Source organism: Oncorhynchus tshawytscha, linkage group LG10, assembly GCF_018296145.1.
Source record: "Oncorhynchus tshawytscha isolate Ot180627B linkage group LG10, Otsh_v2.0, whole genome shotgun sequence".
In the NCBI taxonomy this organism is placed as follows: domain Eukaryota; kingdom Metazoa; phylum Chordata; class Actinopteri; order Salmoniformes; family Salmonidae; genus Oncorhynchus; species Oncorhynchus tshawytscha.
In genome coordinates, this window is record NC_056438.1 from 49217887 (window position 1) to 49231762 (window position 13876).

General features: G+C 39.9%; 1 protein-coding gene across 1 annotated transcript; it reads right to left on the minus strand.

Annotated features, from left to right (window-relative positions):
• Positions 1 to 516: 516 nt before the first annotated feature.
• Positions 517 to 5792, minus strand: LOC112259587 (epidermal retinol dehydrogenase 2-like). The gene is made up of 5 exons (XM_042329578.1): positions 5787 to 5792; positions 5345 to 5458; positions 5049 to 5099; positions 3241 to 3386; positions 517 to 1333 (listed from the first exon to the last, which is right to left on the minus strand). Exons 1-5 carry the CDS (start codon positions 5790 to 5792, stop codon positions 1267 to 1269), a joined length of 384 nt encoding a protein of 127 aa, XP_042185512.1. The 3' UTR covers positions 517 to 1266.
• Between the last annotated feature and the right edge of the window lie 8084 nt (positions 5793 to 13876).

A 13876-nucleotide genomic window follows, 5' to 3' on the forward strand; every position in this document is an offset into this window, starting at 1 on the left:
GGTTTTGCAGTTTAAAATACATCTCAATGCTCCATGGTAAAGCGTGTCAATTGATCTCAAACACTGAGCAGAAGCATTCATATGTAGCCTTCTGGCTTCAAATGAAAAACAGGCGTTATTTCTAAATCAAAATCACAACTTCAATTTTTTTGTAAGTTGTTGAATATGCAAAATATGCAAATTAAGCCAATGACTTGAGGACTTTTGTTCCCAGTAGCCATCTGATTAGGTTGTAGAGAGGTCAAGCTGAGTGTCAGTACCCAAATGGCCCAGCTCTTACAGCAAAAACGGTTCCCCCATCACCAGGGGCTTGTTCAGGAGGGTACAATGTTACAGAAAGTTTAGATAGAAATGTAGATGTGTGTAGATAATAACATATGGCCATAGAATGAAAATCATACCAGTTGTGCATCAGATTGTGTTAACTAACTGAATACACCCCAGTAACTACTGTATTAGCACTGACTAGGTTTGCACTGGGTATGAGTGTTTGCTGAATGATCGCACACTATCAGATGACAAAAACGTACAAAATATTTATTATAATTTTTCGAGTATTCACATATCCCAAGGGGATTCAGAATTATGGCCACTATAAAAAGTTCAACATACTCACACCCAACCACAACCCCAAAACTGCATATCTACATAATGTAAGATGTTTTTCATTTATGCACAATATTGCATTCTTTTTACAGTGGCATTAGGCACATTCAAACAGCTTTGACATATTTTTGTAATGCAGCAGGAAAAATGTTTTTGGAATAATCAACTCCTTCACTCACTAGTTCCCTAAAATATATCGTTATGGAAATCCATCAATGCACATGTAAAATCCTTCAGCGGGACTTTGGGTGACATCTGTGTATCACAAATAAATAAGTAAAAGTGATAGAATCTACCTTTTGTACCAATGATGATGCACCAACACTATGCAGATGGAATTCTCTGATACCTCCCATTGCCCATCTGGTGAAAATTGAATGCTGACAATTTACCTAGAGCCATTATCCAAATGTTGGAAAATTATGTTATACTAACAAATATCCCCTTGGAGTCTTCAAACAGTGTGAAATGCAGACAGCTGTTAAAACCACATATCTACACTTTGCTATCAGTAGCCAATGACACTGATGCTCATATCAAATGGCTTCGAATGGAACAGAAAGCACAATTCACAGTCTGAGTTGTGTGTTGGCAATGGCCATCGGTTAAACGTGGGCCAAACAGCGTGCAAGGGACCGACGCAGCTTAAGGCATGTTGTCTCATAGTGCTCTGTGTTCTCGAAGGCAACCCTTCCCCAGGAGAGCCGTCTGCTTCCACCTCAAGGAACTACGAGGACACAGTGAGGAAAGGTCAGCCACTTTATAAAACACTCACGTCACCATTTATGCATGATCAACTCTCTTGGATAAATGACCATCTATAGTGGATCAGAAGTGAAGTTTTCAACTAGAACCTGTGATCATTAATGTGTGCTCCCAAATAACAACCAGTGTGTCTCACAATATCTGAAGAAAACCACGTTATTGAATGTAGTATTCCTTATTCTAGTGAAGAAACATAGCATTTTTGTAAAACATACGTTTATCTTGACTATATCTGATCTTATTGAGCCTGCCTGATGCAGTGAAGTAGCACACTTCATAAGTGCTCGAAGTTTAGCCTGGCTATGCATTTGTCCATAGTCAAAATACTAAAGTTCTGTTGCTTGGCAACCCAGCTCAAAAGCTTAGGTCCACATACACTAACGGTATGAAAATGTTTGACTATTGTCTTAAAGCGTGGGGGTTTTGGTTGTTTAAGTTGCATTTCAGATTATTTTGTGCCCAATAGAAATCAATGGTAAATGATGTATTGTGTCATTTTGGAGTCAGTATGTCATTAAGAATAGAACATGTTTCTAAACCCTTATAATTATATAATATAATATATCATTATAATTATCATACGGCCAAAAAAAATCTGACCTCCTGTTATTGGTAATGTTGAGAGGTTAGAATGTCGGGGGATATGATCATTGTGCCTCTAACTTTCAAAGTTGTGCCTCTAACTTTCCTTGCTGTTACACAAGGCGTTTCAACAGCAGAATCTGAAGTTGACCTATTGCAAGGTGATTTGATTTTAAGGAGGGGGTGTTGCTGATATATATTGATTATTTAAAATGGCATGGAACTATATTTAACTATCAATTTTCCCCACAGTCCTGTCAAATCCTTGTATTAATTATAACCCCAAAATGTATTACCCCTCCACAGTTATCTTAATCTTAGCCTATAAAGTCTGGTAGCCTATGGTGTTGAATGCACTTTCTGGCCATGGTTGCTCATACGGTGGTTACAATGTATCATTTATCAAACGTTCAGCCTCGGGGGGTATATCGGGGACAGCTCTAGCCGAAGACAGGCTGGACCAAATGGTCACTATGGGCTGTCCCCGGTCAAAACAGGGACGTCCCTGGTTTCAACAACCTATTGAGCCTGTCTTCGGCTCAGAGCTGTCACCTGTGACCATTTGGTCCATCCGTAAATCCCTACCATACATAGTCTACTGTAATCTGACCACTTTAGGACACCTCGCTAGTCTGTTTGGCTATTCCTGGCCTGTCTGAAGACTCATACTAACAGCCTAGCTTGGATCAGGAACAGTAAAAAGAAGCTGCAAAAGTGACATCGAGGGCCGATATTAACCATTGAAATACTTTAATCTACTTTAGGTGGGGAGGCAGGCTAGAGAACTAGACTGAGGGCAACCTACTTAGTCTGGATCCAGGATAGGCAACAACAGAGGCCACCAGTCCACAGTAAGCAGCATTTCGTCTAGTGTAAAGTAAGTACTTACATGTTTGTTGTTGATAGTGATTGTGTACACACGCTAAGAGAGGAAGTCTCCCAGCACCTTCGTTACTAATGTCATAACACAATCGTCAATTCCACCCTGTCAATGCCGAGACAAGGCCTTCCATTTCACGCTTCATAAAACCAATCTCAATTTAAAAAGTCTCTTGTTCAGTTTCATGTCCCATAAAAACAGAACTGGCCCTGGCTCTTAAAGGGATTGCATATTCATTTATTCATGGATGAATAAATACCCTTCAGCAGGGTCATCTCAAACTTTTCATGAGAAAAACTATTACAAATATGCAATGAGGATAATAACCTCTTATAAACACAATGGCAACTTTAAAGTGGGAAATGTAATCCCATATACAGTAACACTTCTTATGGCTGATAACTTACTTAGAATTGCAGCCATCGAACATGCCAGTGTTCATGAAGTGTGGACACACAATGGTAGTCTTGACACCATCCTTCCCCGTTGCCAGCAGCTCCAGAGCCACAGACTCAGCAAAGCCAATAGCAGCAAACTTGCTGGAAACAGTAATCTATCAGGAGAGAAACACATGTGTTGGCATACAGTAGAGCAGGTTAAACAAAGGTCTCAAATCAAATTGAATTTGTCACATGATTCGTAAACAGGTGTGGACTAACAGTGAAACGCTTACTTACAGGCCCTTCCCAACAATCAGATAAAGAAAATAGAGAAATAGAAGTAAAACACTACAACATAGAAGATATATAAAACAGGTTTCCACGTCAAGATAATACTAACTAAATTGTGGAATTGCATTGTCCTTGAACCATTTGCTGTACAGCCTTATTCTAAAATGTATTACTTTAAAAAAAAAAATTATATCAATCTACACACAATACCCCATGATGACAAGTTTCGACAACTTGATTGGAGTTAATTTGTGGTAAATTCAATTGATTGGACATGATTTGGAAAGGCACACCTTTCTGTATATGGTCCCACAGTTGACAGTGCATGTCAAAAACCAAGCCATGAGGTCGAAAGAATTGACCGTAGAGCTCAGAGACAGGATTGTGTCGAGGCACAGATCTGGGGAAGGGTACCAAAACATTTCTGCATCATTGAAGGTCCCCAAGAACACAGTGGCCTCCATCATTCTTCAATGCAAGAAGGTTGGAACCAACAAGACTCTTCCTAGAGCTGGCCTCCAGGCCAAATTGAGGAATCGGGGGAGAAGGGCCTCGGTCAGGGAGGTGACACAAGAACCTGAAGGTCACTCTGACAGAGCTCCAGAGTTCCTCTGTGGAGATGGGAGAACCTTTCAGAAGGACAACAATCTCTGCAACACTCCACCAATCAGGCATTTACGGTAGTGGCCAGACGGAAGCCACTCCTCAGTAAAAGGCACATGACAGCCCACTTGGAGTTTGACAAAAGACACCTAAAGACTTTCAGACCATGAGATACAAGCTTCTCTGGTCTGGCGAAAAAAAGATTGAACTCTTTGGCCTGAATGCCAAGCATCATCTGGAAGAAACCTGGCATCATCCCTGCGGTGTCGTTCTGCCCCCGAACAGGCACTGTTCGTCATTGAAAATAAGAATTTGTTCTTAACTGACTTACCTAGTTAAATAAAGGTTAAAAAAAAATACATTTTTAAAAAATTGTAGTGGCAGCATCATGTTGTGGGAATGTTTTTCAGCGGCTGGGACTGGGAGACTAGTCAGGCTGGAGGGAAAGCTGAACGGAGCAAAGTACAGAGAGATCCTTTATGAAAACCTGCTAGAGAGCACTCAGGACCTCAGACTGGGGCGAGGGTTCACCTTCCAACAGGGCAACAACCCTAAGCATACAGCCAAGAAAACGCAAGCGAGGCTTCGGGGCAAGTCTCTGAATGTCCTTGAGTGGCACAGCCAGAGCCCGGTTTTGAACTCGATCGAACATAGCTGTGCAGTGATGCTCTCCATGAAATTCAATGTTGCGTTTCCAGGCTAGGCTACAGGCAGTGTAGGCTTTGTTCTTGCCCTGCACCAACACACCTGATTTAGTCAGTCAAACATTGATTAGCGTTCAGGTTTCTTGGTGCTGGACTGGAACAAAAGCCTGCACACTGCTGCTCTCCAGGACCAGTATTGAGGAACATTGGAGTAAGTCATGCACACACATGCATAGTAGGTGATTTAACTGCTAGTCCATTGACACCAATCAGACCCGCTGTGCTAGCAACACTGACCAGATGACCATGGTTGTTGGCAGTCATCGCTGGGAGGAAGGCTTTATAAGTCTAGAGAGAAATGAGAAGAAATCAGGATAAGAACTTCCACAATGAAATATGAATTTCAGTTTGCTTCAGATCTGTGTTCACTGGAGGGAGAGTGAGTGGAATTGCCACAATAAGGGAGATGTTTTAGGATATTGCTTTCACATTTCAATGACTGCATTGATAAAGACAGCAAGGGAGGGAAAACCGACAAGATAGTTGTGTTGATGTCAGTGTAGCAGATGTGAGCTGTAAGCGCATTAGCTCACCCAAAAGTGAGCCATGGTGTTTACTTCAATTGTTTTCTCAATGAGGGAGTCTGGCGCGTCCATGAAATTCCTGCCTGTGACGATGCCAGCGTTGTCCCCCACCTCTCTCTTGACCTGAACAAAGATGTGTTAATAAATCCTCTAAAAGTCTAAGTCGTTTGGGGGGGGGGTTAGTCTACAAAACTAACATATAGAATGGTTTTAAGATACCATGGCTCATTATTTCGCTATTTGATTTTGAATTTTAGTACAACTTTTAGGTATCTCCAAATAATATTGAATTTGTCTTTTACTACTACAGCCCATAAAACGCATTGAATATCATTTATAAATAGCAAAAAAGACAGTAGCGTCTATCCTATATCTAGGAGATACAAGAAATCTCAATAAATATTCATTTTTTGACATATTTAACCCCTTATTTTTGTTGGCACAAAACTACCTCCATAATTCCGTCATTTGTATTGTCCCGTGACACTTGTGGTGATCGTAGAGCAAAATGGAGAATGGTGTTCATAAGCATCTCCCCTTTCCATAGAGTTGTCATGTTAGAGTGAACAAAAATACCAATGCAACATGTAAAGTGTTTGTCCTGTGTTTCATGAGCTGAAATAAAATACCCTATAAATGTTCCATATCCACAAAAAGCTTATTTCTCTCAAATTTGTTTACATCCCTGTTAGTGAGTATTTCTCCTTTGCCAAGATAATCCATCCATCTGACAGATGTGACATATCAAGAAGCTGATTAAATAGCATTACACAGGTGCACCTTGCACTGGGTACAATAAAAGGCCACTCTAAAATGTGCAGTTGTGTCACAACAGAATGCCACAGAGGTAACAAGGTTTGAGGGAGCATGCAATTGGCATGCTGACTGCAGGAATGTCCACCAGAGCTGTTGCCAGAGAGTGTAATGTTAAATTCTCCACCATAAGCTGTCTCCAACGTTGTTTAGAAAATTTTGCTGTACGTCCAACCAAGTATAACCAGCCAGGACTTCCACATCTGGCTTCTTACCTGCGGGATCGTCTGAGACCAGCCACCCATACAGCTGATGAAACTGTGTGTTTGCACAACCAAAGTATTTCCGCACAAACTGTTAGAAACCATCTCAGGGAAGCTTATCTGCGTGCTTGTCGTCCTCACCAGGGTCTTGACCTGACTGCAGTTCGGCGTTGTAACCCAGACTTCAGTGGAAAAATGCTCACCTTCGATGTCCACTGGCACACTGGAAAAGTGTGCTCTTCATAGATGAGTCCCGGTTTCAACTGTACCGGGCAGATGGTGTGTATGGTGTCGTGGAAAAATCAACAATCTGAAATTAATCATTCTTTATTGTCAGCTCACTGGAGAGGTTCCAACAAACTTGATGCACCTTAGTGAATGTCTGTCAGGAGCTCCCACGGGGCAGTCCCGTTTAGTTCCCTTATATACTGGTTACAGACACGTTACATAGGCATAGTTCATAGGGTTGGTTCTGTCATGTGTCTGGCACCCTCTCCTATCTTAAAGAACATATTCTGGGCGTTCTGCCAAATAGTCTAAAGTAGGAGGTCATGACGGCCACCCTCATATCTTTACCAGGCACAGGTAAACAAGGATTGTTTATGACACCAAAGACAAGATGCATGTAATGGGAATTTTAATGTGTGCTTTTCTTATAACACATTTCTGTGTTCTATTCATGTGATGTTCTATAAACCCATTTCTGTGTTCATTGAAGTTGTTGACTGAACAAATCTTCCTCTTATCAATAGCTGCAATTTTGCAGTACGTCCAGACCGTGTTTTGAGAACAAAGGAAAGACATCTCTGTTTCAAGGTCTCAGCTTAGAGAGAAGCCTCGTGAGGTGTTGGTCTGTCACATGTTATGAACCAGTATTGGTCGGTCACATAAATGAAACAAAACGGTAATGATGAATTAATTATGCAAATATAACTTGTCTGTGTATAGCCGTATATAAGACAACTGCTGGGTCTGCCCAGGGAGAGCTCCTGATTGACATGTGTACTATGGTGCATTGAGTTGGTTGGAATCTCTCCAACACGCTGACAATAAACGATTACTCATTTAAGATTGACTTCAAGTGTCCCTGTGTAAGAATTTTCCCACAACATGTACAAAGTAAAATTCACATTCCACCCTTTTATCACTTGTATGAAAATAAATCTTCCATACCATATTTCTATTGAAGTAAGGGAAATCAACACATAAAACCAGACACTTCATTTCAATCCCTTCATTCTGGGTTATACAATCCAATTTACTATGGTAATACAAATCAAATCAAATTTATTTATATAGCCCTTCGTACATCAGCTGATATCTCAAAGTGCTGTACAGAAACCCAGCCTAAAACCCCAAACAGCAAGCAATGCAGGTGTAGAAGCACGGTGGCTAGGAAAAACTCCCTAGAAAGGCCAAAACCTAGGAAGAAACCTAGAGAGGAACCAGGCTATGTGGGGTGGCCAGTCCTCTTCTGGCTGTGCCGGGTGGAGATTATAACAGAACATGGCCAAGATGTTCAAATGTTCATAAATAACCAGCATGGTCGAATAATAATAAGGCAGAACAGTTGAAACTGGAGCAGCAGCACGGTCAGGTGGACTGGGGACAGCAAGGAGTCATCATGTCAGGTAGTCCTTATTACTATCATAATAAAGCTACTTCTATTAAATGGGAGTGAATTTATCAAAACTACACGCACACAGCATGTTAAATAACACAATTTATACAAACTAAGAGACAAAAACACACGCCGCAGCCCATTTGGGAATTTGGGATCCCTAACTTCCAAACAGGGATTCCAACCAAGTTGCAGGAGTCCACTCCAGTTGTGGGGAATTATTCTCAGCAGCAGTGGCAATGTATTCGGCGAGATCAGTCATATTAGAAGAGTGATCTGGGACAAAAGTACAACATCCATTGCCATTGATTGCACAACTGCCCCCTTGACCTGCCAAAAGATAGTCGAGCCTCTGTTTTGCAGAGCCAGAGTCCGCAATTATTTTAGCATTTCCAGTTCTCTGCGTCTCTTAGAGATCTCCCATATATGGTCTAAGGTAAATGCATATTGATTTTCACAGGAAAGAGAGAAAACACGTTATAACAGTTTCACACCAACCTTGAAAGGAATGAGATTGGGGCAAGGATAGCCCAAGCTACAATCTACTGGCTCTCCTCACATTTTAGGGGCATATATGTCTCTAGAAGCCTTTCCAAATCATAATAACTACTGCTAAATTATCCAACCCAAATTTAAGATGACAGTGGATGCTGTGTACAGGTTGCTGGCTTGGACTCAGGTCTCACGGTAGAAGTGGTGAAAGACCATACTGAACGCCATTGTCGTCATTGCTTCAGCCGGTTAGGGAAGGTTGAGGTTCACCCAGTTCTTGGTCAAATTATCCCTTCCATGCATCTAGATATCATCTGTGGTCACCTTCGCCATTACCTCAAAAGTGTCTTTTACTCACCGATCATCTTGGCGATCTCATTGCAGAGTTACAGGGTCAGGGAGTCAGAGGGCTAATCCTTAGGGAGAAATCCCGACCATCCAGCAGACCCAATCTGGAGAAATTTGTTATTGAAGCAAGATAAAAACAAAACAACATCACTCGAGGTAGGGAAAACTTCAACCCATTTGAAGTAACTCAACCATTACCAACACATTTTTCCGTTTACTGGAAGGCGTGTGAAGAAAAGCTATTTGCATATTTTCCAAAGGCCCAGGGAACCAAATTTGCATATTTACCATAGGGGATCGGTAATACGCCTTTGGATACATGACTCACATCGTGACTCACATCATGACTCATACGTACCAAAAAAACAACAACACTGCCTGTTAAATAAAAAAGAACAAATTACAACTCCATAAAGGAAATAATTGTATCTCATAAGGTAATGGTAAAACAGACCAGAGACAGGTGTCCCACATTCAGGGGCAGCGCTCTCTCCCTGACATTCACGTGACCTGAAGCACACATAGGACTATTGATCAATTATAAACTTGTTAATGATCCGGGCACCTTTAACTGCTCTCCCAATGCACTTGCCTTAGGAAGCCTTTCAAAGGGAGAGATACAGTACATAATCATTGATAAACATGTCAATATGAAGCCTGTTGATTAACAAATCTACTAGGACCTTCAAAAAGTTGGTGCTGGCTTATCAGCTCAATATTCAGTACTAAAACCATTTACTTGGATCTACTTCAATTCTCGACACAGTTCAACGTAATGAAAAAATATTGTTTTAGATTACATTACCTTATTTAAATCACTGGTGCTACCTACCTAAACTATACAATTGAGTAATTGTCAAAAACTTGTCTTATTCAATTATTCATACCTCTGTCCCAAATTCCCACACTGTCTCTCTTACAACCTGTTGAGTTCAGTGTGTACTCGAGGCTATCTATTGTTCCAACGGAAGCTTATCTCTAACCCAAACAACAGATGACTTAAACACAAGAGCAGTGGACCAGGCCTTAAAGAGTGAGCGTCCTCTAATTTAATATCAGTCCCAATGCTCAATCCCTCTATTTTACTTCTTCAAATTACTAAGACATTGCATTATTGGAGTGCTATCTGAAAGCCAATTACAACTCACTTTGTTACTTTCACTAATCTCCATATCTGTTTCTTTCAACTAGGACTCTCTTCTCAATCTACTACTACTAATATACATGGATCAGTCTCAAACAACGTTCTGCTTTTTCCCCTATTGCAAGGTTTAAAACAAAAATGATACACATTTGTCCATATTGGAAGGCATGGTTTTCATTTTAGCCTACCCTAACAATGTTACTTTATATATTTATTTCAAATTTCTATTGGATATTCACTTTCTGCTTCCACTTATTAAAGATGGCTATAATTTTAAGATTAAGCACGGTTAACATTTAAGATTAACATGTAATGCTTTGGAGGGATCAATATGTATTACACAACATAGACAGCATACTCACAAATTGGTTTAGAATGTCATCATTTGGGATTTCAATGAAAAACGCCATCAGGAGTACAATACATTGTAGCCTTAAGTTTAGTTAACAGAAAATCATTGGTTCTATTCAACAGGGTATGGGGTTTATTTCAAAATGTATTAGCAGGGTGGAGGAAATCACATAAGGATTTATAGTTTTATTGGTTAGGAGTAAGTCAAGTCCCGTATAATGGTTTAACCTTATCTTTATCAAATGATCCAAAAAGGGACCACTCTGAACTCAGAATACTTTTTACACCACTTACGTACGAAGTGTGGGTGTGCAAGTTGGATATTATTATTTATATTGTTACTTCATCTTTATCTCTAGTAACCCATTATACATGTGTTACATCGCAAATTCCTCCTCTACACCAGTGTTCTATTCATACAGGGGTTGAAATATTCACTCATGTTCTATTTAACAACATATTTGGGAGTAGTACCTTCTTTCATATCTCCACATATATAATGATGTTATACCACCACTGATGAGTCATGTTATCCTCATGTAATCTAAAATCATGTCACCCTCAGAAACATTTTATCCTCATTACTAATGAGACGTGTAATCATGTTTCCCTCGTTACTAATCGTGACATGTTATCCTCTGAGACATGTTACTCGAATGAGATTTCTGAGACAAGTTAGCCTCTACCTGTAGACACCCCTACCCCCAGAACCGTAGATAATGTTATAGATCGAAAAACTCAGCTCACACAGAACTGGAAAACTCAGCTTACATTCACACTGGAGGTAGTCCCCTGACAGCTCTTATTCACTCAGTACATTATAGCTACATTTCTATCAGCTTATTATCCAAATTTCAATCTTAATAGTAATAATTTCAATCCATTTATTATCCATATTTCAATCAGCTTAACACGTCCTTCCACACTTACTCAACCATACACAACTTTCACATCCGCATTCACTTAGTAAAAATAATTACTAATGACTTATTACCCCATGTGCATCTTCAGCGATTATCTTGTTACTTGCTATGCACCGTATGCATCTCCTGTACATATTTAATAACAACACGTATTCATAAACAACTTGTGTTATTTGTAGTGGCAGCAGACCACGTAGACATTTCTTATAAATGCCTACAGACAGCTGTCAGCGGGGCTTTCCAGGGTACCGTTACGGTCCTCGCTCTAGTCTTTTCATAAGCCTTCTCTCTAGAAAACTATGGGTACCTTTTTATGCGTTACTACTTACCTTGATTTTATTTTTAATCATTTAAATGTTTTATACAGATTCATTTAAATTGACTTACTGAAATCAGAAGACATGTCCCTCTTTTGTTTGTGGTTGATGCGTCTCCTCCTGGACAGCTCACAGTAAGGATCTGGGTGGGTCTCCTCGTCTTTTGGTCAGACAGGAATTTCCCTAATGCTTCATAAAATGCGCCACCCACCGGTTTCTCGCAGACCCCCACTGGAAAGCTCCGCAGGCAGAATCCATCATTCTGTTCGTTGACACCAAATTGTCAAAATTCTTACACAGGGACACTCAAAGTCAATCTTAAATGAATAATTCTTTGTCGGCATGCTGGAGAGGTTCCAACAAACTTGATGCACCATAGTGATTGTCTGTCAGGAGCTCCCACAGGGCAGTCCCGTTTAGTTTCTTTATATACTGATTACAGACATGTTACATAGGCATAGTTCATAGGGTTGGTTCCGTCATGCGTCTGGCATCGTCTCCTATCTTAAAGAACCTCTGTGACTCGTTTCAGGAAACTAGGCGTATGTCGCACATCACTTCTTCACAGGAGAGCCATTTGAACGTAAACTTGAAAAAAAAATCTAAATGTTTTTTTGGGGGCAGAAATTCCTTCTGGAACATTTTAACTTATATGTGCCTTAATTACAAACTTGTATGCCATCTGTAAATACGAATAAAATTGTTAAATTATGAGTGTAGTTTGTAGGTCATACGGTTAGAACGCCTCCGACAGAAGTTAACGCATCCACTTTACAGACTTGAGTCCCGTGGGGCTTGTGGGGGAGTCGTCAAGCAAAATGGAGAACACCATCGTTCCATAGTGGTCATATTTGTTTGTAGGCCTAAAAATGTTGTAAGAAGACCGATTTTCAGGATGTCTCATGATCTGACAAGCACCGCTTTAGCTCAGCCACCTTCCTCCTCGGATGTGGAAGGCAGACACAGGCGGATGCGGTGGAATGAGACCAAGCCCATAGATATCCATTTTAGACTGATAGATTTGAATGGGGATTTTTAAAATTATGTCACTTACAGTAGATTGACACACGGGTGCGTCAATAGACGTAAGGATTTAACATTTAAAAACACATGTTGAATCAACACACATGACATCTTTGTCTCTTACATCCTGGCAACCCAGTTATGGTAAGGAATATTTAACATTGTTGCTATGTACTTATGGACATGGGTAACAGGTTGAAGGGGTTTTAAAAGATTGCCTGGAGTTTAAAACAGACTTTTACATTTGATGTGACACCATTGTTCCATCATTTGGTATTTTGTAGGTTTGGGCGGTATCCAGATTGTCATACCGACCTTGTGCCATACCGGGATATTCAGTAACACTGGGCATTTTTATACATGACCTTAAGCATGATGGGATGTTAACTGATGAACCACACCGGTGTGGAAGCACCTGCTTTCAATATACTTTGTATCCCTCATTTACTCAAATGTTTACTGTACTTTGGCAGTTACCTGTATATGCAACATTTGTATCTTAAAGCATAACTGAGAAATAATTAATTTAAGTACAAATGTGACATTTTGTCCTTACCCAGGCGTCCTTTAAGACTCCATAATGATAATCTGGAAGTGTTACAAAGCTTGCTCTGTAATATGAGTAGCATTTTGATCTAAATAACAATTCTTACATTAATTTATGAATATTGAAAAGTCTAAACATTAATGTAGAAAATGTACATTTTTTGATTGAGCAAATTATGCAAATCTATGTATTATTAAACACACTATGGCCATATCAAAGTTCCAGAGTGGGATCTCTGCTACTTCTAGAGTTATAATCCAATCTGTGAACATGACCAACAGAGTGAATGTGAAAATGGATTCAAAATGGTCACCCTGTTACTGATTTTCAGGATGTGCAATGATATGTGCAAGTAAAAGGAGTGCTGTGATTTGTTGCATTGCCTACTATGCCAATTCCTCTGTATAAAATAGGTGTTAACTTTGAAAAAGTTATTGAAAAGGTACATTTATTTTTTTAAATATTTAATTGAAATTGAAATACTACTCATATTACAGGGCAAGGGGTAAAGCTTCATACTAGAACTTTTTTGTTGCTTTGTAGCACCAACAGATGAAACATTGCGGAGTCTTGAAGGAGTCCTGGGTAAGGCCAAAATGTCACCATTGTTCAAAAATCAATAAACGTTTTATAATGCTTTAGGTTACAAATGTCAAATATATGTAAACAATCCTTCCTCCAAAGGAGCATACTATGGATTACATTGTGAAAATCCAAAAGACCATGGTATTTTTTTGTTCTAGTTTTGCAAGGAATCAC